The sequence below is a fragment of the Tinamus guttatus genome, unplaced genomic scaffold, assembly GCF_059628265.1.
Source record: "Tinamus guttatus ecotype Peru unplaced genomic scaffold, ASM5962826v1 Tinamus_guttatus_pri_ptg000643l, whole genome shotgun sequence".
NCBI lineage: Eukaryota > Metazoa > Chordata > Aves > Tinamiformes > Tinamidae > Tinamus > Tinamus guttatus.
Window position 1 is genome coordinate 302,578 of NW_028289177.1, and position 26,623 is coordinate 329,200.

General features: G+C 50.9%; 1 protein-coding gene across 6 annotated transcripts; it reads right to left on the reverse strand.

The window, feature by feature from the left end:
• Positions 1-4,283: 4,283 nt before the first annotated feature.
• On the reverse strand, positions 4,284-26,623 carry GATAD2A (GATA zinc finger domain containing 2A). 6 transcript variants are annotated; one of them, XM_088535766.1, is made up of 11 exons: positions 26,576-26,623; positions 19,525-19,796; positions 13,470-13,599; positions 12,813-12,944; positions 11,296-11,385; positions 9,254-9,385; positions 7,993-8,181; positions 6,919-7,198; positions 6,093-6,382; positions 5,241-5,424; positions 4,284-4,652 (listed from the first exon to the last, which is right to left on the reverse strand). In XM_088535766.1, exons 2-11 carry the CDS (start codon positions 19,785-19,787, stop codon positions 4,522-4,524), a joined length of 1,821 nt encoding a protein of 606 aa, XP_088391892.1. In that variant the 5' UTR covers positions 19,788-19,796; positions 26,576-26,623; the 3' UTR covers positions 4,284-4,521. The 6 variants fall into 6 exon arrangements, with proteins under 6 accessions (XP_088391892.1, XP_010223012.2, XP_088391894.1 ...); XM_010224710.2 differs by lacking the exon at positions 26,576-26,623 and having other exon boundaries at positions 7,993-8,160; positions 19,525-19,847; XM_088535768.1 differs by lacking the exon at positions 26,576-26,623 and having other exon boundaries at positions 5,310-5,424; positions 19,525-19,847.

The following is a 26,623-nucleotide window of genomic DNA, read 5'->3' on the forward strand; positions in this document are numbered from 1 at the left end:
AAAAAAAAGAAAGAAAAAAGTGATACGGGTATTTCTCTGTTTCGCTGTCTTTTAGACTGGACTCAATGACGGAGCACGAGCCGTGTCTCTGCTTCCCTCTTCCCAGCGAAGCTTCTTTGGGAACGCCGCAGTTCCCAGCGCTGCTGCCAGGGGCAGGGAGCAGCGGAGCCCCCGCTCCCTGGAGACGCTGCTGCTTCCGAGGGCCGCTCCGGAGCTGGGAACGGCCGCTCCAGGCACGCGCGGGGCCGGGGGCTCCGCCGCTCTCCCCTCCGAACCCGCGCGCGGGGCCGGGAAGGCGTACGTGCCTCGTCCCGGCCACATCCTATCGCAAGGAAGCGCGGCAGATTCCTGCCTTTTCATTTCAACTCCTAAAATTCCACACAGATTTTAATCTTCTCCTCCCCTTCCTTCCTTCCTTCCCCCTTCTCTTCCCGGCGCTGCTGCTCCAGGGAAGACTCCGTGCCCAGCGCCAGGCCCGGCCGCGAGGAGCCCCCGGAGCCGCCGCCTTCGGCAGCCTTTTGTCCTCGAAAGAAGAGGCAGACCCAAGCGTTCGTCCATGTGTTTATTGTCATCCAAATACTAAAAATCCCTCACAACAAAGCGTACAGTTCCCGAGCTCGGATCCCTCCTCCGGTGAGGCTGACTAGCAGGTTTTCCTGGGAATTTTCTTTTCTTTTTTTTTTTAATTTTTGTTTTATTTATCAAAGATTTAGAGTCACAATAAATATGAGTGACAAAAACATACCCTGCGCTGGCGTAACGTTACTCTGTTACACTTTCTCTTAGATGATTATAAATTTTTCTTTTTTTCTTTTAAAAAAGCGCAATGCAGTTATTTTGCTAAATGCAATACACAGCCTAACTCTGCCTTAAGCAGACAAACACTACTGCGGTTCCTTGAGGTCTTTTTGCATTTTTTTAAATATATATATATATATTTATATATATATATATATGTATATATTTTTACATTATTAAAAAATGCCTTCTGTGCCCCCTCCTTCCAAAAGGAGAAAGTGACAAATGAGCCGAATAGGGTTTTGGTGAGACCTGTCTAAACCTTCCCTGTTTTCTACACCCGAAGTCCCCCACTTCCAATTCCTAACTGTACTTTGGTAAAAACTTCTTAGTACGCAAAAACGTGATAACTAGGTCTGAAAAGTCAGAGGTAAAAGAACGGTTCCTAAAACAACAATAAAAATATCTATAGGAAAAAAAAAAGCCTATCTTGAATTTAAGGTTAACCAAAAGTCTTCTTCAATATTACATCTGGAATGCCATTTACAGGAATCCCTAGAATACAAAAATCAGCAAAGTCACACTTTACATGAACTGGAAAAGCTGTCAAAGTCGACTGCACTATAAAAATAAACGGTTCAACCAGGCCACTTTTCGTGTTTCTGAGCAAAGAACTGCCACCCAGCCCGTGCTCAAAAACCAAACGTAATAAATTAGGTTATAAAAAAATAAAATTAAAAAACCACACGGCTCCCAAATCGCAACACTGGTTTCCAATGAAAATCAGGGGTTTATTTCACAAGTTGCTAAAATCTAAGTACAATAGTCGTTTTCATTATTACTGTTATAAAATCTCGCGGTCGCGACGTCTCCGAGGAAGGTTTATGGCTTGCGGCCCCGCGCGGTCGGTCCTCGCTCCGAGGGCTCCGGCTGCGGCGCCGCTTCCTCCAGGGCCCCGGCAGCCAGCGGGAGCCAATAGCCCTTAAGGCGGCAGGAATCCAGGCGTGACAGCAGCACAAAAGACACGGTTTGTTCCTGAAAGCGCGGCTACAACGCCCCTGCTCCGCAATCCCCGACCGGGAATGCCCAGCCGGGCCGCGGGACCGCGGGCGGGCGCCCGCCTGTCGTTGTTCGTTGGTTTTTTGGGGCTTGTTTTTGCAAGAAAGGGGACAGACGAATGGCGAAAGAGAAGGTCTGGAAAGACTGTAGCAAGTGTTTTAACAACTACCCTACCCTAACATATGACACGTTAACATGCCCCGAAAAGCGCTCCCAGGCCAACGCGCCGCTCCGGCTGCCAGGGAAGAGCGATTCCGCTGGCAACAACACATGGGATACCACTTAAGTCTGCTCCTGGCGCAGGTACCTAGAACTCTGCAGAAACACATACGCAATAAATATATCCTCCAAGTTACCTGCAACCCTCCGAGAACCACGGATTAAAAGCAATGCCAAGACCCTGGGGGACCCCGACGGCGCAAAACCCACCGGGGACTTCGTGTTGGCCAAAGCCCGTGGACGATTCTGCCCCAAACACCTGCATTTTGGCCGGGGTTGTTGGAGGCCGAACGACAACACGGCCGGGGGCCGCACTGAGCGCAGCCCCACGGAGCCCTCGGATGGTAACGAGTCTCCCCCTGCGCCGGACCCAGCGCGACGGGGCCGGACGGCGCCGGCGGCTCCCAAATGGGCTTGGACACAGCTTTTAAAACGGGTCATTCCAATCCTCCTGCTCCTCCTTCCAGTCCCCGCTTTCCAGCATCGGCGGAAGCCAAAGCTTCTTCAGTACTGGAAGGAAATTGTTAAATTGTCCAGATTTCCCCAAAATGAGTTTGAATTTTAATGGAGAAGTTCATTTTTTTTTAAACAAATGCACTTTTCCCAGATCATTTAATAGTCCCAGACACTTGTATCAGAGATGCGATAATGCAGGCATTTGTCAGAGAGAAAAACAACCAAAACAAAGAAAATCTCCACACATTGAAGGAACTGAAACATTTTCATAATATTTCAAAGTGCAAAAATAAAATGCACTCACAATTTCTCTCTCCACATCTCCCAGTCCAAAATATCTTGGAATGAAAAGAAAAATTTTAAAACTCAAACTAATTCCTCTCATCCCCATTTAGCTCTTAATATACATTTGTAAAACAAACAAACAAACAAAAAAAACAGTCAAATTGAAATTCTAGGGCTTTATACAGCAACAAATACCATTTTGCAAACCTAATTTTTCTATACTACTGAACAGTTTTCAAGAGTATCTAAATACTGAAATCCACACAACAGAATAGGGGCTAAAACGAATGTGAGTTTTCTTTTCCACTAAGCAATAGTTAGATCTTAAGAGGGATGACCCTATACAGTAATTGGTTTAAAGTGAGATCTAATTGTAACTGCTAAGAAAATAGATTCAGCATAGACTGAAGAGTAATCCCTCCCCCCTTTTCTTTTATATATAGATATATAGATATATATATATATTTTTTTTTTGCAAATAATTCTTATCAGCACTACTTCTAGTACTGATATGCAACCTAAGTAGTAAGGCATGTATTTCTGCCACTTGAATTCAACTTCAATTTGGGAGAAGGAACAGGGAAAAAGCAGAGAAGACGATGAGAAGAAAAACTGGACCTGATGAACTTGGATTTAAACCTGCGGAATCCCCAAAATATATTAAAACCACATAGAAACCTGTCCTTAAAGCAGGGTTGCCTAAAGCTCTATCAAAAACGAAACACTGCAGTGATGGGACAGAGGAACATGCTCGGGACGCCTGGAAGAACGGAATTCCAGAGGGATGGAGGTGGGCAGTCCTGCCCGGACGCTGCTCGGAGGGAGCCGCAGAGGAGAACCCGTTACCTGAGCGCAGCCCCGGCTCCTCCGCGCTCCTGCTCGCATGCGGCTTCTGCAATTCCTGTCTTTGAGTAGAATTTCTCAAAACAACAACAAAAAAATAGCTCAATTTTTTTTTTTTTTTTTTTTTTTTTTTACTTTTAAGTCTCCGGGAACATATGAAAGGCCCAACTGCTTTTCGCTGAATTAGAAAGACTGAACAAAGGTGTTTGTCTATTCAGTAAATTTGATTTTGCACTACCAAAAGTTCAAAAAGTCTATTCAAAACAGAATCCAACAAAAGTGAGAGACTCCTGCACTGGTTCCCACCTACCAGACAAGTTTTGGTGGCAGCCAGTCCCTTAGAAAAACAGACTCAACTGGAATTGGAGTTTGTACTCATTTATCATTAGCTCATCATCAGATGATTTGGAAACATTATAATCTGTAGGCTGCCTTCCTGGCTTGAGGAGGGGCAGGGAAGAAAAGCAAACATGAATTCGGCTCACTAAACGTATCTGCAACATCAGGCTGAAATTCCTCTTTCCTTGAACCGCCGTCCACGCTCGATCGCGCGTTCCCGGTGAGCGGGAGTTACTAACACAGGAACCGAAGGCAGGGAGTCCTTAGTCCTCCTTTTGTGCTGGTGACAAAAACCTAAATACATAAAGCCAAAAAATTATGAATTCTTCCCCTTCCCTGACAGCCTTCATCATCAACCAATCCTAAGAATCTGAGAACCAAACGAGCTCAAGTCTTTCCCACCCACGTGGTGTCATTTTCTCATAGCAGGGACAGCAGCACTCGATGTGATGAGGAGTGGTCTTCTTGCATCCTATGAAGCCTGGGGCATATCCAGCTGGGATTAAAGCAGATTCCACTGTAATGTGGTATAGAAAGGATGGCAGAAACAGGTTAAGTCTTCCTCTTGGGCATTCCTCTGCATTATTTCCACGTGGCAGACTGTGGGATGGACCGTGGGGGAATCATATCCAGGAGATATTCGCGCTGGCGGTCTACTGCTGAAGACGACTTGTGCACAGCTAAACTAGGATTAACAAAAGGTAAAGCCCCACCTGATAAAATACAAAAGAGAGCAGAACAAGCATCACCATACAGTAAAAGCATGAAGAAAAAAAGAAAGAAAAAAAAAAAACAAGGTAAAATTAGAAGTTAAAATTCCATAAATGATGTTTGTATCACAGCAACAGCTTTAGTTAGCAGTTCGAATATGAGAAATTCTAGGTGTAGGTACAGTACTTCACTCAAAGAAAGGAGATCTATTGTGTGTTGATTACAGCAAAGAGAAAACACCAGTCAAAATTAAATGACTGAATTAAATTCCCAGAATGAAATGACAAACTCCTGCAGTGCAGCACTGACTGTGCACACAGACCCAGTGCCGAGCACGTCAGCACACAGTAAATCCACGTGCAACACTGTAAAGCAGTGCTGGTTTTACACGGTACCACTCGATCCCTTCTGATGAACATGAACTCCACCAACAGCAGGTGCAAAGAAGAATATTGAGAGCAAAGCCTTGGTACCAGCAGGTTTTCATGCAGGAAGTGTTAAAGAGAAAGCATTCTTACCCAAGAACTATGCTTGTTGGATAGAGTGCAGCTAGTAAGCACAAAGAAAAGAAACTTTAGAGAAAAATCTACCTGTGGTGATGGGAGTCTTCTTCCAGGCGGCAGCGCTGCCCTTGCTGACCGGTCTCTCAGCATGCTTACCTGGCCTGCTCCCCAGTGCTGCTGCAGACGATGCATTCTGCAGCTTGGGGGACTGGCTAAACGCATGCAACACTCCCCGCGGGGCTCCCGCGCCGCGAGACATCTGGCTAGCGGTCTGCAAGAGAGCACAGAGCCGCGTGGGCACAACGGCCTCTCCTGCGAGCAGCCCTCACCAACCCGCACTGTCCTTCCCTCCCCTGCTCTCTAGACTGGGGACAGGCTGTTAGTCTCAGGGCTGACAGCTTCAAGGCGTCTCTATATCAAAATAAGAATTGGCTTTATATTTCTGGAAGTGTCTGTAGGAGTGGAGAGTCAAGGAGCTGCAAAGCAGCAGCGCTGCGTAGGCATCTCCAGACCAACCCTTCTCTCCAGCGTCCCCGCACGTCCATCACTTCACCCCAAAGCAGCACTTGAGCACTTTCCATCTTCTCCCTGTTCAAAGGTATTGCAAAGCCTAAAAGACCCGGGCTCTGAGGCCACGGGTACTACCCATTACCCTGAAACTTCACAAAAAGAGTTAGGTGTTCCTGCCTCAAGTGAGATATTTTCCTCTCTTAGGCATTTGCCATTTAGCACATCCTAAAACAATGAGGCCCACACTCTGTGGGATATGAGCTGAAAACCCCAGGATAACAACAGGGACTCGGCAGGAGGAGCATGACCGGCTCCCGCAGCACACGGGACACAGTTTGGGTGTCACCACGACACGACAGAACGTGTCCAGCAGCCCCAGCACACCCGTGGAGCCCCGGCACGGCGCCTACGGACACGGACACGTCGTACCTGCTTGAGCGAGTGGTGCTGCGCGATGGGCTCTGCCTTGCTCTGCACCGGGGACGCCGTCTGCTGCAGGATCCTCTGCTCGATCTCCTGCTCCTGCTGCAGGGCCTTCACGAAGGCGGCCTTCAGCCGGTTGGTGTGCTCGGCCTTCAAGGCCTTCTTCTGGTTGGACGTCATGCAGGTTTCGCACATGATGGTGCCGTTCTTCTCCTCCCGCCAGCGGCACGTGAAGTCGGTCTTGCACTGCGCGCACACGTAGGGCTCGCGGGAGCAGGCGGCGACTGCGACTTTACCTGGGGAACACGGCGGGGTTAGCCCAGCTCCACCTGCACTTCTGCAAAAAGAAAGCTAAAGCCATCTCCCCCGCGGCGTGGGGCGGGGGATTTACACCTTTGCTCCATCTACACAAATTAGGCAAGAATGGGCTTCCTCCTTTGTTTGGAGACAATTTCTCCAGGATATCTTTCATTGCTGTTGGTGAACATACTGGTAAGGAATGTGCTGAAAATCTCTCTTTGGGGAATTCAGTGTTGATGGACAAATGAGTGGATGAGGGAAAGGCAACAGCTCTAAGGAGGACTGGAGGTGTTTTAGAGAAATCTTTATAATTAATGCCTAGCACAAAAGTCAGACCACTGTGAAATTCTAGAATTATGTAGTTAAATAAAGCAACTTAAAAATTGTCAGAGAAAGTGAATCCAGTACTAGGCAGCCTATGAAAATGTAACTCTGCAAAGCCTGAAGCTCTTCACCGCCTGCTTTTTAACTCGAGTCCACATGGCAAAGTTTCTCTCTTCATCTATAAGGAAGATTTTGAACGCTGTCTCACCTTGAGTTTCCAGCAAATTCTGCACAACTTCCTCCAAGCCGACCAAGTAAATAAACTCGTTATTAGCCGCGCTGGGCAGGAAGTTCATCTCCGGCGCGGGAGGCTTCGGAGGCGGAATCTCGAGCAGCGTCTTCTCCAGCTGCTTGCGCAGGGCCAGCTTGGCGGCCGCCTGCCGGCTCGCGGGCGACTCGCCCGCGCTGCCCATGGACGCGGCGCTCGTCGTGGTGGCGTTCGCCTGCGCCGACGTCACCGCGGTGCCTTTGATCGAGGTCGGGGACGCCTTGGGGGAAACGGGGACATCTCGGTCAGGGACAGGCGCAGGACGTTCAGCCCTTTGGAAATACCCCTTTCCACCGAGACGACAGTCAGTGTCTGCTGTGACGGTGTGTGCAACAGGCGTGTGTGTGTGTGTGCGTGTGTGTGCGCGTGTGTGTGTGTGTGTGCGCAAACCGTCTCCATCTCCCACTACGTCTTACTTTACGCAGTTACCAAACAGATCACAACACGTATGCACACTTAGATCCTATTACAAATAACAGGTCATCTAATCCTCTTATCCTTTTTCTAAATAATTTCATTTTCCTTCACTGATCATTTCCACATATTGGAAATCTGGAGGAAAAATAAATGTACTTTTCATACGACTTTGCCAAAGTCATTACTTTTACTTGTAAAATAAAACCCTGTGCTTCTTTTATCTACACTACTTGCACGCCAATATCTTCTGGTGTTTCAAAATAGAAGTGCTAATCCATTTTGAGTTCTGTTTACTAGAACACTCTTTTTCTTTATTCTTCTTAAAGAAGAAGAAAGAATATTCTGAATGACAGCTTCGTATTGAAATAGCAAATGGGAAAACTCACATCCCTGGTATGTGTACTCCTTCCCAATTTTCCGCAGTATTTTTTCCCCATTTCTGTGCAGAGTAGGTGAATAGGAGCACAGAAATGGTCTGTGCAGGAAGAGGAGGGCAGGTGCAGTAACAAGCAACCACCAGCTCAAGAGCGGTCATTGCATCTGCCCACCTGTATCCTCACGTTAATGTAACGTCTGGTGCAAAGCTCCGGAACTCACCTGTGGGATATTGACAAGCAGGCTGGCATTGGGGACATTGGCGACACGGATCAGACCCTGTTGTATAATTCTCTGCCCCTGAATTTGCACACTGGGGACCGATGCCCGCGGTGCCAGCAGCAGCGGAGGCGGCCCTGTGCTGGAGTGCTGTCGGATGTTGTGGATTTGCTGGGAAGACACAGAAATGGGCTGATGTGATGGTTCCATGAAGGATGGGGAGGATTAGATAGTGGGAAGTAAGTGGTGGAAGCCAGATGGGATGACGTGAGACAGTGGAAATGAGGCAAGGCGGGGAACGCAAAAAAGCGTGATGATTAACATCCTTGTCAAAACAGGGCATTTCTCCTTTTCCCGCTGTCAAAGTGAAACTAGTAGAATAACATCCAAAGAGACCCTTATGTCTGAGGCCATCATATTAAGGACAAAACAGTTACACCAAAAATCTAAAGTTTTCAAGTCAAGTTTCTTTCAGAATGTGCAATAGTTAAGCCTGCCTCATTTTAGAGGCATTGGAAAAGCTGTTACACAGAACGAGCAGGTTGCTACAGCTGTAACAGCAAGTGAAACACCAAATGCTTTGTATCCTTCTCTTCCTCAGCACTGGCTACGCAACACATAAAAGTAGACCTTTCACTGGAGAATAAATCCTCATTTAACAAGAAAACTTTTTTTCTTCATGGTCTCTCTCAGAAGTGATCACTCTACAAGCACACATCGCACTGCAGCCCCACTCCTTCAGCGACACCACTGCTTTCTCTTAAAGATGATAACGACCTCACAAGCCACCACCTTCAAATTTCAACTCACTATCTCATTTCAGCAGCTCTTTTTCAATCTGAAGATAGACACAATATGGAAAAGAGTGAGTTTTAGCATTTTAAAAGGTGAAATTGGTAAGGTGGGAAGAATAACATGGGAAAAAAGTGAAAGCACAATGAGTTTCACTTCCTCTGCTGCTGCTCTCCCAAGCAGCGGGGAAAACTGGAAGTCTGTAAAGTAACTTTCACGAAAAAAGAAACTTTTTTGGTGCAGCTAAAGGAAGAATTATATCCCATATCACCAATCTCATGGTTCACTGGATGTGTTATGGAGCAGCAGAATGTGTAAGTATGAACTGGAATGATGGGGAAATTGTATCCAAGCCTATTCACGAACTATAGAGAATCCTTCTGGACAAGAAGGATGACTAAAAAACATAGTTAAGAAAAGGAAAAAAAAAAAAAAAAAAACAGAGTTTATCTACCATGAGACAAATACTTACCTGTGCCCCTCTGACAAGAGGTGGCATCACTATCTGTGTGTTCTGCTGAGTCCCTAACTTTGACGAAGTCTGCTGGCCACCACGGACCAACGGAGGAGGAATAACAGTGCCCGGTATACGTGTAGAAGAGGTCTGCAAAACAGAAGATAATTCACTTGTTTTTCTTTATTCTGTATATACATACTTTTTCTGTAGGTTAGTGCTCTGCTAAACAGTATCTAAGATCTTAAGCAGCAATATAAACAGATGCAAGGGTGGGATAGCAGTCTGGCTACATGCTCAGAGATGGTTCTCGCACCTCCTGCACAGAACTCAAAAGGTAAAAAGCAATTCTGAGTGACATTTTCAACCACAACAACAAAAATCCAGGAAATGCCATAGCTGCAGAACTGCTGTACTGCAGACACGGAGAGGGGAGGCGTAAGCGCAGCGGGAGAGAGCGCATGGCACATGGGAGCAGCCCCAGGACACTCTGTGCCCCCGGCTGGCGCGAGGGCCGCGAGGGCATCGGGAGCAGGACGGCCCCGAGCCGGCCCGGCTGCCCCAGCTCCAAACACAACTTTGTGGTTTTTTTCTTTGCTGGGGGTAAGAGAACTGGGAACTGCAAAATGCCATCTTCAAGGAGAACCGTGGGCCAGGCAGAAGCTGGAGATGCAGGAGCCCAGGCAGGTGAGGGACTGGACACAAGCATGTACATGGGGAGGGAAAAGGAGAGTGGGAAGGGGACAAGCTTGAAGAAAACAAGGCAAAAAAAAGAAAAAAGATAAGGAATCAGGCTAGAGACCTTTGGAAAGCTGCTGTCCATGCTTTCTGGGCTGCAGACTAGTAAATCCTGCAGGTTTCCCACGCCGTTATAACGGGACACGGCTTCATGCACCGCTTACGCTGCGGTGGCTGCTCCGCGGATCCCGCCCCGCCGCTTCCCGCTCCCACCTTCGCCCGAGACTCCCGAATCCCGAAGCTCCCGCTTTCCTGCCTGTCATTCGGCTGCACACGTCTAGGAAACGTTTCCCGTTTCTGTTCAGCCTTTTTACTGAAGGCCGAACGGCCCCAGCCTTGTGCACAGGGATTCAGAGAGTTCTTACGCTCAAGCAGAAGCAGATGGAGATTAGGTTAATTTGCCCAAACACTGCAAATTAGAGAGGCTGACCAGAATTGTGCACCCCGAGCTCCCACGCTCTGCCCTCATCGCTGCCACGTACCAACGTCTCACTGCCTGTTTGCTGCAGATCTAACATGGGGTCCAGTTCCTCTGAAAGTGCTGTCTTTAGGCAACTTGCCTCAAGGAAGAGATTACTCAAAACTAACGAATCAGGTTTGGGAATATTCCCTAAAGTGATAGCAAGGTTAACCCTTTCCCCCACATATTGCATTTCAGGGGAATTAAAATAAATTTAGAACATATGGCTGCAACTTCAATATTTTCAAATGATGTTTGATGATTGAAATTTGTTTGAAATGAGCCCAAAATAAAAATCAAAAAAAGTTTTAAGCCCTGAAGTGGAAAAAATACTTATATAGCTCAAAAAGAAGATTAGCTGGGGAGATGTCAGTTTGCTGTTTCCTTCCATGCCCTGACGTTTTGCAGTATTTCACTTAATTTAGTCTGAACCAACACCTTGCCCACTATGGATGGAGCCATCGGGTGCAGGGGAACCCCTGCATCTCGCTGAGCTCCCGCAGCTGCTGGGGCCGCTGACCGCGTCCAGGGTGTTTCTGCGCCAGGACCACACGGCACCTTCTGCCCAAGGTTCTTCCTACCAGTATCCAAATGCATTTATGAGCAGAGGGGACCAGGCCCTGCAGGATGAGCAGCCGCTGGCAGCTCCGCTTGTGACAGGTACCTCGGGGGACAGGGTGACACCTTCTCCATCTCCCACCCCACCAGCTCTTCAGGAGCTTGCAGCGGGGTCCGTGGAGCTAGCGCTGCGTCTCTCACAAAGCGAATACCTAAACAACCGTTCGGCAGCTGGGTGCCAGCTCCCTGTGTGCTGCCGGCCCCTCCGGAGCTGCGAGCTCTCCTGCAGCGCCGCCGCACTGACCTGGAGGGCCGGCTTGCCCGCAGGAACGCTCTGCGGCCCCCGCACCAAGGGCGGGGGGGCGGCCACAGCACTCCCAGAGGAACCGGCAGGCTGCAGGAGGAGAAACCAGAGAGAGAGCACAGAGGGTGAGGCCGCGCGCGGGGCTGGCGGCGCCGGCAGCGCCGGGAACGCCGGCGGCACCGGGAACGCCGGCGCTCCCCTCCTCGCAGCCGCGCGAGACGCTGCCGGCACCCTGGTCCTTCCCCCCGCCCCGCTTCCTCCAAGCATCTCAACATGCGTATTCAAATGAGGACGTTATTAAGCAAGCACAGATCAGATTATGCTAAGGAATAAATAAAAGTGCCCACACACCAAAAACACAGCGAAGCAGAAACAGATTTCAACAGCCTCCGTTTATGGCCCACTTCAGGCTTAGCCACCGTTACTACTGGTTGCAACTAGCCAGATTCAAGCACAGTGTAAAGCGAGCAGTGTTTATGGAAAGATTTCAGATAAAGAGGTTCAGAGTATGCTGTGAATTCCAACAGCCCAGGTTCCTTCGTTGGACATGCAGGAATGAACTGGTACTTGCACAGGTTTTAACTCCAGCTACTCAAACAAATGAAAGTCCAGGAGAAAACACGAAAAGAACAACCAGAAGCAACTGTACTAATGTCCATCTGCTGAGCGAAGCACACTTAAACCTACACCTTGCAAAATCAAGTCAGCAACACACACTGCAAAGTAAAACAGCGGCCAGCGCTTGGAACGGGTCCCGTGGCACGGGGCGTCCGTGCTGCTCCCTGGCCCCCATCCACCTCCGCCCCTCGTGCCAGCACGGATGCTGCAGGGGAAGCCGAGCGCCGGCGCGGGCAGCTCCTCGCACAGAAACAGCGATATTTTTGCTGTGTTTGTCTCCTACAGATCAGTTTTCTCCCCTCCTCTGCGTGTGTGATGTGGGGGAGAAGGGAATTGAGGGCGGGAGGGCTGAGCCGGAGCCAGGGGCTGCCCGGGTTCCTGGGTGGTTAAAGCGCAGCTCTAAGCACAGAGCAAGAGCTGGAGCCGGCCCTGGAGCGCTGCCGCGCGGCGCAGCGAGCGCGGCCGGCCGCTGCCAGCTCCCCGCGCTGCGGGGCAAAGGCTTTAACCAGTCTGTGTGCTGACAGGAAGAGTTATTAGCAAGAATCTCCTCCAAATATGTCTCTGTGCTGCATTAAGGACTGCATGGTGTTTAATACTTTGAAGTATATTACGTTCATAAATGCATCTAAGTTTCAATAAAAAGGCCTCTGGCTTTTGGACGTGGTTGCCAGGATAATTGTCCTGTCGTTTGGTCCTGACAAAACAAACCAAAAAACAAAAGAATCCCACAAAAAGGAATTGTTAACAGGATAAGACCCAAGATTTCATTAAAAGTGAGATGTTCCTTATGTGACAGCTACAATGTACTCTGAAGGCTGGTTATGGCAACTGCTATAGCTGTTCTTCTTATTAGCATTCCAAAAGATAAGATATTAAATAACTGTAGGAAAAATAAATACCTTCTGAGTAGTGGTCTCCTTCTGGATTTGACTTTGCCGTAACTTTTTCAATAAAACAAGCTTTGCTTCTTCTAACCGTAGCTCTTCTTTTAGTTGTTTAATCATTCTCTCACGCTCCTCTGGACTGCTTTTCTGCAGGGCCAGTTACGGCAATACAGGATGGGAAAAAAAAAAGGAGGGGGAGAGGCAAAAAGATGCAAGTTATGACAAGAACTTGGAGCGGTGCAATTGTCACGTACGTCTTAATATCACTGATATGCCTGCAATATGGACACATAACAACTAACCACAGAGAAAGAACTCCTCAAGGGGAAAAAAGGGCAAAAGAGACTTTCAAGATTTCTTCACTAGCAAAGTGAGCAAACAAAGCAAAAGGAAGTCTGAAAACAAATGCTGCATAAGAAATACTGCATCCACAACACAAACTTCACTAGAAAGGCAGTTCTGGAAAAGGTGCACTTTAGAAACAGAAAAAAATCGGAGGAGCTTCAAAATAAACAATAAATAAGTGCAAAGTCTTAGGCAGAAGTTCAAGATTCCCTGCGTTCAAGTCAATCTCATGAGGCCACATATCCACCTGATCACAGGTACCCCGTGGGAATAAGAGCTGTTTTCTTACAGCAGAACCTAAAGTTGTGTCAAGTCAAGCAGACTCACCATGAGCGCCTCCGTGTTGGTCTCTTTTAATGCTATTTTTGTTAAACCATTCATTCTAGGGCTAGAAGGTTCATTGTCTGATAACACTATAACATCTGGGGAGGGTACTCTCTTTTCTCTCTTTATTTCACTGTAAAGCAGAAGAAAAAGCAGAGAGAATGAGTCAATAAACAGAAAAACAAACTACTTCACACTGCATTGAGAGTAATGTTGTTTACTAACTGCCTTAATCTTGAATCTCTTAAGTTCTGCAGTTTGACGGGAATGAAGTCATGAAGTCGATCCCAGTCTTCTTTTTGTAATGCAAATGTTTGCAAGTTGTGACCTCCCAAACAAGTTATTTATGAGAATCTTAACGAAAGGAGAACTATTCACGTGTGCTGCACTTACCTAAGGTTAAGCACTTAATGACATAATCTTCTTTCTGCACCAACACTAACAGATTCTTTTCTTTTCCGTTACTTACCAGCAGAAACCTATTACAGTCTCAACACACACATCTGTGAAGTTCTACTGCAAACAACCAAAACGCTTCCAGATGGATATTGATTTCAACCTTTTCTGTGGCTTGGGCGCGCGGAGCCTTGCGAGATGGCTGCGCCTGGCACGTGGTCCGTGGGCAGCAGCCGCCCCTGGACTCCTGTGCACAAACACGGTATCGGCACCACGTTCTGAACCACCCGGACCAGCAGGGACGGACACACGGACTGACACCCTGCAGCGCCCTTCCCCGTGCCACGGACACTCCCTGGGCATTTGGCAGCCGTCCCTGTGGCCCGGGCCATTCAGCAGGCCGCCTGCTCAGAACATGGTGCCGAAGGGAGGAGCAGATGCTCTCTCTGATGCCGGGATCTGGGACAAGCAGCAGCCAAGGGGAATGTTTAGGACGAGGTGCAAAAGTGCCTCTAGAGGGCACAACGAGCCAGGAAACCGGAGCCACTCCGACTTTGAGGAGGTTTCCAAAGCGAGCACAGCGCAGGTGAGGCGTCTGCGGCTCCTGCTCCATCCAAACGCACCTACGGGGCCCAAGTACTCCTGCAAACAGGCCCCACTCAGGCAGTTCCAGCTGCCTTGGTTTTCTCTTCCCAATAGCAGCCAGGGTTAAGGAAACACCGGGGTCTGAGCTGGACACTTTGGAATCCTGTCCAGGCTGGAGGTTCCTGCTATGAAAGATGAAGATGTAACTGCAGAAAGTTCTTGTCTTTCTTCCTCCCGCTTCTCCTTAGGTCACCTGCCACCCTGTCCCATGAAAAACCATGGTAAGTGACGCTACCCAAAAACCTGGGGTTCACCTAACGGCAAAGGTTGGAGCTGAATCCAAACCAATGCATTTTGGGGCACTTTGGGACCCTTCACCAGCTCCCCCCTTCAAACAGCTCCTGCTTGTGAAGGCGGGAGGCCTGCGGGGAGCGGGGCAGCCAGCCCCAAAGGCCACCGTCGCGGACATTGGATTCAGCCACGGACCAAGCGGCACAGTGACAGAACTCGGGAATTCCTTGATACAGTTCGGGAATTCCTTGATACAGTTTGGGAATTCCTTGATACAATTCGGGAATTCCCTGTCCGGCTGCGGCTGCGCGGAAGGACGGCGGTGGCCCCGGCGCCGTCTCGGGGTCGCCCAGCGGGGCCTCGGGCTGCCACGAACGCTGCACGGGAGCGAACGCGGCCGCGAGGGGCGCGGCCCGGCCGCCGTCCCCGCGGGCTCCCGCCGCCTCCCGGCCCGGCCGCGGTCACGTGGCGCCGCCGCACGTGACCCGCCGCGGCGATAACCATGGCAACGGCCGGTCCCAGCCGGTGGCGCGGCCTTCATTTTGTGAGGTGAGGTCAGGGCCCAGGTGCCGCAGAAAATGGAGCGGGCCGGGCCGGGCCCGCGCGGAGCCGGCGCGGCCGGGCTCCGAGCACCGGGAAACGGCGACAAAACCGTGACAGTCACCGTGGGGATCCCTGCTTTTTTTTTTTTCCTCCCTCTTTTTCTTTTTTTCAGCTAGTGAAGGGAGGCAACCTCGCAAGAGGACACTTGACAACTCTCCCGGTCTTCTTCTTTTCCGGGATACTACAGGGAACGTGGTGGTGCGGGAATAAAAAAATAATTCCCTAAAGCTTAATTGCGAACTAGTCAAACAAGGAGACTGAACAGCCGAAGCCAAACGCGGCCAAGGGGAGTTTGCAACCGCCAGCGATCCGAGCGCGGCGTCTTTGGGGAGAAAAGACGGGAATCCCACGGGAGCCTCTTCCATGGCCCCGAGGAGGCCCCGCGAGGCCGGAGCTGCAGCCCCCGCCACGGCTGCACCGGGAAGTCCCGGCGAACGCGGCCGCCCGCTCCAGCACGGAGCGGCCCGCGCGCTCCCCGTCCTCCTGTCGGCCCCGTCGTTACCCCGAGCGAAAATCAGGGGATTCAAAACATGCCTCAAAACAAGGCAGACAGCGGGGGCGTCCCAGCAGCTAATAAGCTGGGACGGCTGCCCTGGTGCTCCGCGCTCCATCCCCTGCAGCCACCAGGAACGTCCTCCGGCCACATAACGACGCCGTTTGCCTCGTGCCCTTCAGCCTTCGTGAGCGCTGCCGCCTCCATCACCCGGAGCCGCGAGCGGAGCCGCCACGTCGCTGCGGACGCGTTGGAGCATCCGCGAGGATAAAACACAGCTCAGCACCCTGCAGCGAGAGCCCATCGCCCAGCTAAGGGCCCTCAGAAGTTCTTGCTTCCTCTCTAACACCCTATTTAAAACCTCAGGGTTTCCTTAGAGTTCAGCATTCCACTGGACCTGCTTTATCCACAGAAATCAAGGAAGTTGTGATGGATCCAGAGACTGTTTGGGATGATTTGGGACTGCGGGGTGACACGGATACAAAGCAGACTTTGTTCCTTCCCTGTCCTTCCTCTGCACCTAATGGAATGGGATTTGATTAAACTACATCTGCCGTTAAAATGTAATACCAGAACTCCAAGGAACTTTGGCACTAGCACTGCCGTAACATCCCTTCAAGAACAGGCAATTATTACGTAAAATGTACATAAGCTGAAAAGGAGAACCAAAATAAGGGGCTGCACCACAATCTAGGTCCTATTGCACTTCCCTGTCACTGAGGTTATGCTGGTTGCAGTTAATTTGGATTAAACTCTGCAGAGTTTGGATAGCCAGAGGCTGCCCCATCATCTATTTAAGAGCGCATCAGAATTCCAGAGTTCAAATCCAGCCCTTTAAAAAGTTTCAAACATGATTTGTCCAACAAAAAATACACACATGGTCGGAAACCCTCAAAGCACCAAAATGTGGCATCCAGAGCACAGCCACTAGACCCCCTTTTAATACAAACTGTTGTGAAAGTTTAAGTTATTTTCAATTGCACCGCACAACAAAAGGACAACACGATTATCCCGAGCTCCCAGAGCAGGGCCGCATTCCCCAAGCACACAAATCATAACCTGCAAGACCTGAAATTAAAGGGGGAGAAGAAGCTGGAAGGGATTATTTGCCTGAAAGCCCCGATTGTCAGGACAGTCTGCAAATTCTCCCCTCAACTTTCCTGGCCGTTTCCAGCTACGCAAACAAGCAGCGTTTTACAGCTCACGGATCATTTCGAGCAGCAGCAGCTAAAGCAGGGGGTATATTTGATGTGTGCCTGTAGCAGACAGGAGACAACAGATGGGTGCAAGCATTCTCGGGGGAAAAGAAGCTAAATGAATAAAAAGAAAACTTTAGGGCTTATCAGGCTTCTAGTTGTGATTGAAAAAAAAATTCTACAAGAAAATCCAGGCTTTTTTTTTTAGTAGTTTAACGTGAGAACACATAATGCACAGGCTGTGTGCAGGGGTTGGACTGCACCATCTCTAGGGCTCTCCCAACCTTAGGGGTTCTGTGCTTCTATGACTGTGACACTTAAATCCCATCCCACCCGATGCAAAAATCCCAGGAATCATCTCGGTTCATCAGCTAACCTTAAATTGTTTTAGATCGAGGCACAATTAGCAGGGCGAGGAGGACTCCCTCCTTCATCCCGCCCGCAGCTCCAGCCTCGCTGCTGCTCTGAGCGCTGTCAAACGCCACGGAGAGGAGCAAGATGTTGGTTTGGCCTTGGGTGACCCCTCCAAACTTCTCCCACTGCAGCTCGCTTCTGTTTCTCCTGGCATCAGCGAGCGTGCTCAAACCAAAGCCTATTTTTAACTTTAATTTCAAGGTCTAGAAAAAGAATTAAAAGAAACTTTTTTTTTTTTCCTGGTAAGCTTGATGCAGACAGATATTGCCAAGTTCATATTTCAAATCTTGAAAAATCAACTGATTTCGGAGATTATCCATTTTACCAGCTTTACGTCAGCTAAACTGTGATTATTGCCGGACTCCCTTTCCCAAGGAAAATATTATGTTTCCAGTTCTAAAAGCATTAAGGAAGTTTAAAAGCCAAAACACCATACATCACTAAGCATGAATTTATCCAACCCAAGAAGCTTGTAGCAATCCAAGCATTTTAAGCAAGAGATCTTTTCCATCTCTTCAGAAAAAAATCAGTTCAACTGCTTTAAAGACACAGTCTTCTGAAAGCTGCGAGCTAAAATCCTCCAAAGATCAAAGGTCTGAAAATGTAAGTCCCACACTTGAAAAAAAAAATCCTTATGAAATTAGGATTCTCCTCCTGTGCAATGCCAATTTTGTTCTTATATATGCAGGCGATCAGATTAATTTGAGGAGGTTTGTTCGGAACCAGCAGCATCTCCAGTCGGTTCTCATTCACTTGGAGGTATCTGCATCCCGAGGCTGCGGGGCAAGGCCACCTCCATGCTCCAGGAATGGAACCACACACTGGAAAACCCGCGGCATCCCCAGCAGGCAGGAGCAGAGCCCCGGAACGGGCTGCGTTCCCTTCGGAGACGCGCGGAATCACTCAGCTTCATTCTTTGGCACTTGCTACAATTCAATTCCTTAAGAGCTTTATACACATATATACTAATAAAGTTCTTCTAACTTTTAAGCAGTAACCAAAGAGAGGATCCAAGTCTAACTAAATTCTTAATTAAATTTAGCGTGGCCAAGTTCCGTGGATGTGGGATCAGGCTGCCCCTTATACAAAGGCATTTTATTTGTGCAGGAAAGCTCTCTCCCCTCCTGCAGAAACTAAATACAACAATATCTTACTCCTACCTGAAATAAGAACACTGCAGAGAGAGGATATTCTCCCTTCCAGTCTAGACAGCTGCGTTTGCTGCAGCCGCTCTCAGATCGTTCTGTCCATCACCCATCTCGCAGCGCAAGGGAGCAGAAACCCTCGCTCACCTCGCAAGAATATTATGAACGTTCCCTCACGGCCGCACAGAGAGAACGTGCATGCAGGGACAGGTAACAGCAACACTAGACTACAGCGGTCTAATTTATTAGACTTCTGGAATGATTGATCTTTTTAAGATATTCTTCAGAAAAAAAGGAGTATGCATACCTGTGTTAATTAGCAAGCAGTGATTATGCCAAAAGGCACCTTAAGAGATTTACTCCTAGTCATGCAGCTCTGACATGGAAGCCAATCTCCTGCTACGTAAATTAACCAAATCTGTATTAGACAAGTAAGTCCACCTTAAACATCTCCTTGAGCAACTTTACCTGCCCTTTTGGTAGAAGGTTTATGGAGCAGTTTAAAACCTTGCCTCAACAAATCGATGGAAAAGGCCTTGTTTTACATGGACCGAAGCAACAGTTGCATAAAGTAATCTGACTTCCATAGTACTCTGCATTCAAGGGATGGTCACAGCCCGTTACACGATGCCTCAGTTTTTGTAAAGGATCCCTAGAGCGCGTCCACTTTGTAACTTGGACATTTTTCTGTCCAAGCCCGTATTTCTCTCTCAGCTGCTCATCACAGCCGCTACTGTTGTGGCGTTGGTGAGAAGAAAAATGAGCAACAAAGTTACAGAGAACAAGCTGCTGAAAGTCAAGCAAGGAGCCAGAGCTGCAGCACCCGCTTTGAGGATCAACTCCAGCTTTAGGAGGCAGAGAACTGGCTCGCGGAGCCCTTCCCCACAGCGACCGTGCAGCCCCCGGCCCCACGGCGCAGGCTGGGCCCTACTCACCCCTTGGACGTGCTCATGTCCACAGGTTCATCGCCCGTCTGCACCTCCACTTTGATGGTAGCTTTCACTTCTCCACCTTTTAACAATCCTTGCACTTTTGCAGCTGCAGGATCTGCTTTTATTTTCATGTCGCCTTCAGCGTTTACATCCGCTCCTAATAGTCCTTTTTCCATTTTTATTTTTTTGCTGTCCACATCGTTATGCGGTACCTCACGTTCTAGCGCTCGTTTCTGACTCCGTGTCCTGCATGCTTCCTCTGTCATTGTGAGGCTCTGCAGAAAGAGGAGACACAAATGAGTTAAGAGCATTGGAAAAAAAAAAAAAAAAAAGTTGGGCAAAACACCTTAATTTCCAAACAGGGCAAAGTACAGCGGTTACTGCACAAGAAGCTCAGAAAGAGCAGCCACAGCCTCGCCGGGGCGCTCACTGAGCCTATCTGCAAACGCATCTCAGCCGGGAGTTATTAAGCACTGAGCATCCCCCGTGCCTGCAGTTTTTATGGTAAGCAGAAAACAAACAACAAAAAAAGGCAAAACAAACCCAGGCACTCACACACCCGCACACAAACCCCCCGGATAAAGCAGGATCACGGCGGGTCAAGGAAACCTGCACGGGAGCAGGGGAACATACAAACCGGCACGATCACCAAGTTTGGAGCTTTACCAACAGGCAGGAGGAACGAACGCGTTTTCTCGTATGCAAATGAAAGTAATTACAAACCCCCCGCTCAGGATCTCTCCGGGAGCCCTGCCATGGATTTCCTAGGGCTCTGCCCGCGTGCAAGTTTCGGGGATCAGATGGTTGGGACGCGAGGGGCGTCCTCGGCGCGCGGCCACGGCCACTACGGCACTGCCATTGTAGGAGCCAACTTGAGACTTTCTCCCCTCCTAATGAATGAGCCCGGCTTTTCCAGGGCTGCACAGGAAGTGCTCCGCTCCCGAGGGATCCCGGTTAACTCCCTGCGTGCCGGCGGCACCGCGAGCCGGGGCCGGACCGGGACCGGCCGCCCGGGAGCTGAGTCAGGCTTTGATCCCATGACATCACCCGGCTCCACATGACCCTTCCCAGGATGCAGCCCGACACACAAAGCGCTTCCAGAAACCGGTCTGCGCCGGCTGCGGCGGCGGCCGCGGGGTCAGGCCCGGCGCGGCAGCACCGCGAGCGGGAGCCGCTGCCCTCGCGGATCGCTCCTGCTCCTGCCATGGACGGGCTCAGGAGCAGCGCCAGCAACGCGGGAGCCGGAGCGAGCGTTTGCAAGGGTTTAGGGCTGGAACCCTGCAAGCCCCGTCAACCTCTGCCTCTCCCCAGGCCGCTGCGCTCGGGGAGCTGCGGCCGCGGCGGCAGCGCGTGCGGGAGCGCACGTGGCCCATGGCAGGGCCGCGCTCCGGCGAGGGGCACGCGGCGAAGGTGGCGAGCAGGGACACGGCGGGGACGCGGCAGGGACGTGGGGACACGGCGGGGACGCGGCAGGGACGGGGGGACACAGCGGGGACGCGGCAGGGACGGGGGGACACGGCGGGGACGCGGCCCAAAGCCGAGCGCCCGACCGCTCCCACGGCGCCACCGCCGTCACCGCCGGCCGCTCCGCCACAGTTCCCTGCATTGAACAAGGGACCTTCTGCCCAGGCGGCTCCGGCTCGGGGTTTGGCCCCCCAGGCCTCGACACAGGCCGAGGATTTGGCCCTGTGCAGCACCCGCGCGCTGCCCGTTAACCCACGTCCCTTTGCCGTTACCTGGCACGCCGCGACTCCGTCCCGCGGCCGCAGCAGCCGATTCCCGCAGCGCCGGCATCGCTCCCGTACCGGACACGCACGGGCGAAACCTTCCCTGGGAAAGGGCCCAGCTCCCCGCGGGACACCCCGTTTTCCTCCCAGGACACCCCGTTTTCCTCCCCGGAGCGGTGCAGCTGCTGGGACAACCCCTTTGCAGACAAAACCCCTAGTTTTTGTTAAGAGTTTGAAGTATTTCGCCACAGCAAAGAAGGGGAATGGGGAAGCGTGTGGGGAAAGGAGAGCGTCAGCGAAACGGTAACGTCTGCGCTACCAGAAAGACCCTGTGACGAGATGGCCCAGCAACGGTGACAACCCAAACTGACCATCGCTGCAAGCGCAGCCACCAGATGTGCGTATACATAGATATATATATATATATATATGCACACCAATGGAGGAATCCGGCTGCACAGCTCCCCTGCCACCACGATGTTAAGTCATATTTATTATAGATGAGCCTTAAATGACGCCGCCTAGAAGAGCTGTTTAACTCTTTCAGGAAATAACTGTGGTGCCTCCAGTGCTATTGCAACATGGCACAGGTGGAAGGCAGGATTACACAGAAATGTTCCGTTTTATGGGCGGCTCTGCTCTTTGTTACGCGGGATGGCACAGCTCAGGGCAAGGTGTCGGGATTAGGCGCCCAGCACCGGTCTGAAGTGCCACCCCTGTAACAGATTAACCATAGGATCAATTCAAGGGTTTAGTACACAACGGGCACAACACAAAATGCAGTAAACCTCTCGCAGGCCACGGGGCTACCCCATATAGTCCTATCAAAGGCAGCACCGATCCACTGTCCCTTTAACACACGAACAACAAAAGAAATCCCAAAATCTTCCACGAGGTCATAACCTCTTCCTGCTACGCTGTTAAATGTTACGGACACCCAGGATTCCACCTCTGTGCTTTCCCTAAAGGAAAGCATCGGAAGGGATCTCTTGCCGTCTTCCAAATGGTCTTTTCCAAACCGTCTCCCCTCGGGAGAGCAGGAAGAGGAGGGAGGCAGGAGCAGAAGGGTGTGCGGAGCCCCCGGCGCCTCCGGGGAACAGCGCGGGGCCGGGCGCACAACGAGACGGGCCCCGCGGCCGCCTGTGCCCAGCGCTCCCGCTTGTCCTCGCCCCGCGCGTGCGAGCGCCGCGCGCCGCCTCCATTCCCATTCCGGCATCGCGGCGCGAGCTGCAGCCGCCTCCATTCCCGTTCCGGCACCGCGGCATCGCGGCACGAGCTGCAGCCGCCTCCATTCCCGTTCCGGCACCGCGGCATCGCGGCGCGAGCTGCAGCCGCCTCCATTCCCGTTCCGGCATCGCGGCACGAGCTGCAGCCGCCTCCATTCCCGTTCCGGCATCGCGGCATCGCGGCACGAGCTGCAGCCGCCTCCATTCCTGTTCCGGTATCGTGACACGAGCTGCAGCCGCCTCCATTCCCGTTCCGGCATCGCGGCATCGCGGCGCGAGCTGCAGCCGCCTCCATTCCCGTTCCGGCACCGCGGCGCGAGCTGCAGCTGCCTCCACCGCGGCTCGGAGCTCCCGTCCGGCTGCTGGAGCCGCTGGAGCCGCTGGGCAGCAGGGGCTGCCCGAGCACGGAGCAGCTACAGGGGCTGACCCCGAACGGCAGCCGCGCACCGAGCGACCCGGCAACAGGCTGGTTGCTGCTTTTTGGCAGGATAAATCAATGAATAAAGAGATAAACAACCCTCTTCCAGGCCAATCTGGAAATTTTTACAGTAAGGAGAGAGAAAAAAAAGAGTTTACCAGAGAGCCCTGGAGTTCAAGGCAATGCCTTGCAGTGCAAATCATTATTGAGTATTATTAGACCACTTGAGATATTTTCCAAGTGCAGTTGCTCCAACTGAAGCCAGTGATGGAGCAGTCCCTCCTGCTCAGCACAGGGCCCGGGGGGCCAGGCTAGACAGGGCGGACACGGGATGCAGGGAGCCCCCTCCTGGGATTTGGGATTCGGATCTGCGGGCAGGAGGCAAGAGGCTGCAACAAGGCGCTGCTCCAACCAGGCCTCAATTTGCTCTGCCATAAATATATTTTTTTTCCTTTTTATATGCTCGGTGTTATCTAAGCGAGAGGTGCCGTGTGCTGCAGAAGGTCACAGCAAGGTTTCCTCCACAAACCCGTGTGTGTGTACAGTGCACACACGCGTGTGCACGGATCAGCACGTGCCCACACGCAGGGGAGGGAGCTGCTGTCCTTGCCACGTGGATTTGCAGGAGAAACTTCGTCCCGCTAAAGCAAGAACCAGCTGCTTTTTAAGGAATAAAACAACCCAACTGTAGTAAGATAAAAAACACTGGTTATTTTGTGGGTAGGGAAAAAAAATCCCTGACAGAATTGGACGGGACAGCCCCAAATGGTCTCCGCTCCCCGTGGCCGGTGCCCCCGTGGCCGCCGCGGTGCCCGGGCCTGGTGGCCGCAGGCGCCAGCCCGCGAAGGGTTAAGCCCTGCCATTTTGGTGCCATTCACGACATGTCCATTAAGGGTGTTACATAACAAAATGGCAGCGCTTAACCCTTCCCGCGCCGCGCTCCCGCGGGATGCGCCTCCCGCTCCGCTCCGCGCTTCCCGCCGGCCCCGGAGCCTCGAGGGCGGCGGGAGGCCCCGCGCCTGGGCCTGCTGGCGGGAACGGCGGGAAGCGCCCGCGGAGGCGCCGCGCGGCCCTCGGACACGGAGCTCGGGAAAGCGGGAACGCGCCAGCCGCGGGGTCACCTGGGAACACCTTAGCGGGGATACCGGCCCGTGGGATTTCGGGAGGAAAACGCTGGAAATTGGGGGTCACGGCGTGCTGATCTGCCCCGAAAGCAGCGGCACGAGCCCCACGGCTCTTCCCGGTGCCGCCCTGCGGCTCCGCGTCCTTCCGAGGATGCTTCCGTCGGCATCCGAGGGCCCGGGCGCCATCGCGGGGCCCGCAGGGCGTCCGCGCGGGAGGACGCGGTTGGGCTTCCCGGCGCCTAAATATTTCCCGGAATCGGCACACGAGCCCTGTGGAAACCTCTCCAAGCCCAGCGCGGGATGCCACAAGCCTTAACTTGGGATTCGGGCAGGAGCGAAAAAAAACTTGCACAAAAATAACAGCTTTGCTCCTCCTAAACATCTTTTACTAGTGCTGCTATTCTCTCCTCAGCGTATCCAGCCTAAAATCTCAGAGGAAGAAAACAAAGCAAAAAAAGCACTTCCCAGCTCTGCCACGATGACACAGATTCCCTGCTTGCCCTGCAAGTTGACACCGTTTCTTCCCGTTCTGCAATAGTGATTCACAGCCGCAGCGCTCGGGAGCTCCCGCCGGCCCCGCGCACGAGGGCAGCAAGAAAGGCAGAAATCACTAAATAAACAAGCCCGGGCTCTTTATTTCAGCTAAACTTTTCCTGATTTAAGAGCTCACAATAAAGGGGCTTTTTTTGAGAGGGAGACCCCTCTTTATTATGAGAAGCGCGTGGCCCGACTTCAACCTGGCAACAGACACATCAGGTGCGGGTTCCCTCGTCCCCCCAGCCCTCGGAGACACTAAGCAGTGATTAAAACCTGTTTATCCAGGGTTTATTTTGACTCAGAAATAAAACCTTTCACTTATAAATCACTATAATTTTATTTAAGCTTTTATTTCCGTGGGCAGATTTAAATATTAAGTAACAGCACTGCAGACTGCAATCAAATGCTCCCCCCCTCCTTCATTAAATGCATGCTTCTCACTGGAAAAGGGATCTAGGTTGGTTCATTTAATGCGAGAACAGCAAAATTATCATGTTTAGATCGTCACACCAAGCGGCAGCTTTTCCAGCCCCACATGCTGTGCACATTATACTACAGCCTATCCCCGATTCGCCGCGGTTTTGGAAGCCAAGGGAGCAGGTTTTCCATGCACAGGCTGACCTGGGCTGCGCATCACCGCTCCGTACTAAGGCCATGCTCACACACACCCCTATATATATTATATATATACAAAAATACACACGCACCCCCTTTACAGCCTCAGTAAGTTCATGGAGCTGATAGTGCAGGTAGATGTAAAATAAAGAGTATCCAAAAGAACAATTCTGAATTTTCTTATTTATCAACTAACATTCTAATTCTTACTAAAACCTCAAAACTGCATTAATTCTGAGGTCCACTTCTCAGGGTTTAGAGAGGTGTGTGTAGAGAGCACTACTCACAGCCACTAAATGAGGAATTTGTTTGACCCGAGCTCTGCCCCAAGTTTCGTAGATCTATTTTTGTCTAGAAACTACTGGGCAGGAAGTCTGCTAATGACTCGTGTCTGGGCTCTGTATCACCAACAAAATCACGGAGATTCCTCGGTGCAGAATAGCAGGTAACTACCTGTTTCAGTTATGGTCCATAACAGCAGCATTTTGATAAAAGTTGATTCGGAAAAATAAGATTGTATTTATGCACATCCCTACAGCTTCACAGAGGTACTTTTCAAGTATTTTCAGGTATCTTTTTAAAAAACACGATTGCATTTAACCTTTTGGTCTCATGAAACAGAGCACAAATTACTGCACATTTAAACTTTGGAAGCTGCATCTCCAAAGGTGGTTCTTCCCCTCCAAACTCCGCTGCTTTGCACAGATTTGGGGACTTAGGTAAGAAACAGTCACAACACAAAAACCAGCAGCGCTTACGGCTTCACCACAGCATTAGCTCTGAAGCTGGCTCTGGTAAGTCACACTAAACCAAATTGGTGCATTTATGAGTAGACACATCAATATTTACATTGTTTCTAACAAGCTGCTTTAGGTAGGCAAGTATCACTGCACACAAAATAGCTCATTGAGACTATTTTCCATGGCGTTACTGGTATCCCCAGCACCGTATCACCGTGAGACCTAAAGAAGTACCTGCAGAAATGTCATATTCATTCACAATCTTTCTTTTTGTGAAACGCTTAACGTGCACAGGATGCCCAGGGGAAGCGCGTTGGTTTGTCCCCCTCATCGCACCCGGGCTGCGCAGCTGGTGCCAATGCCCACGTAAAGGAAGTGAAACTTCTCTGTGCATCTGCCAGGAGGGCCTGGGACCGGCTCGGGAGCGCTCAGGGAGAGGGGACGTGGATCGAGACACAGGAGCCGAATCCAGATCCCAGCTCCACCTGCTCCGGACCCTCCTCAGCATCCCGCGCCACCAGGAGCAGAGCGCAAGGAGAACAAGATGATCCCACCTCTCCCGCTGCCCATCCGCATCTTCCATTAACAAATCCGCGATGGGGCTGGAAACGTCCGTGCCTCACCAGGGATCAGTGTGTCACACACTTATCTGTGAGGAACTCCCTACCTGTCAATGAAGTTCATGGGTTCCCAGGGGAATCCTGCCCGGTTCCGG

Excerpts from the sequence above, each read along its gene's own strand:
- GATAD2A (XM_088535765.1), bottom strand. The coding sequence starts at position 19,832 with ATGCTCTTAACTCATTTGTGTCTCCTCTTTCTGCAGAGCCTCACAATG. Across the intron at positions 6,383-6,918 it reads GAATTTGCTGGAAACTCAAG|GTAAAGTCGCAGTCGCCGCC; the intron begins GTGAGACAGCGT and ends CGTGTTCCCCAG. Across the intron at positions 4,653-5,240 it reads GAAGACTCCCATCACCACAG|GTGGGGCTTTACCTTTTGTT; the intron begins GTAGATTTTTCT and ends GTATTTTATCAG.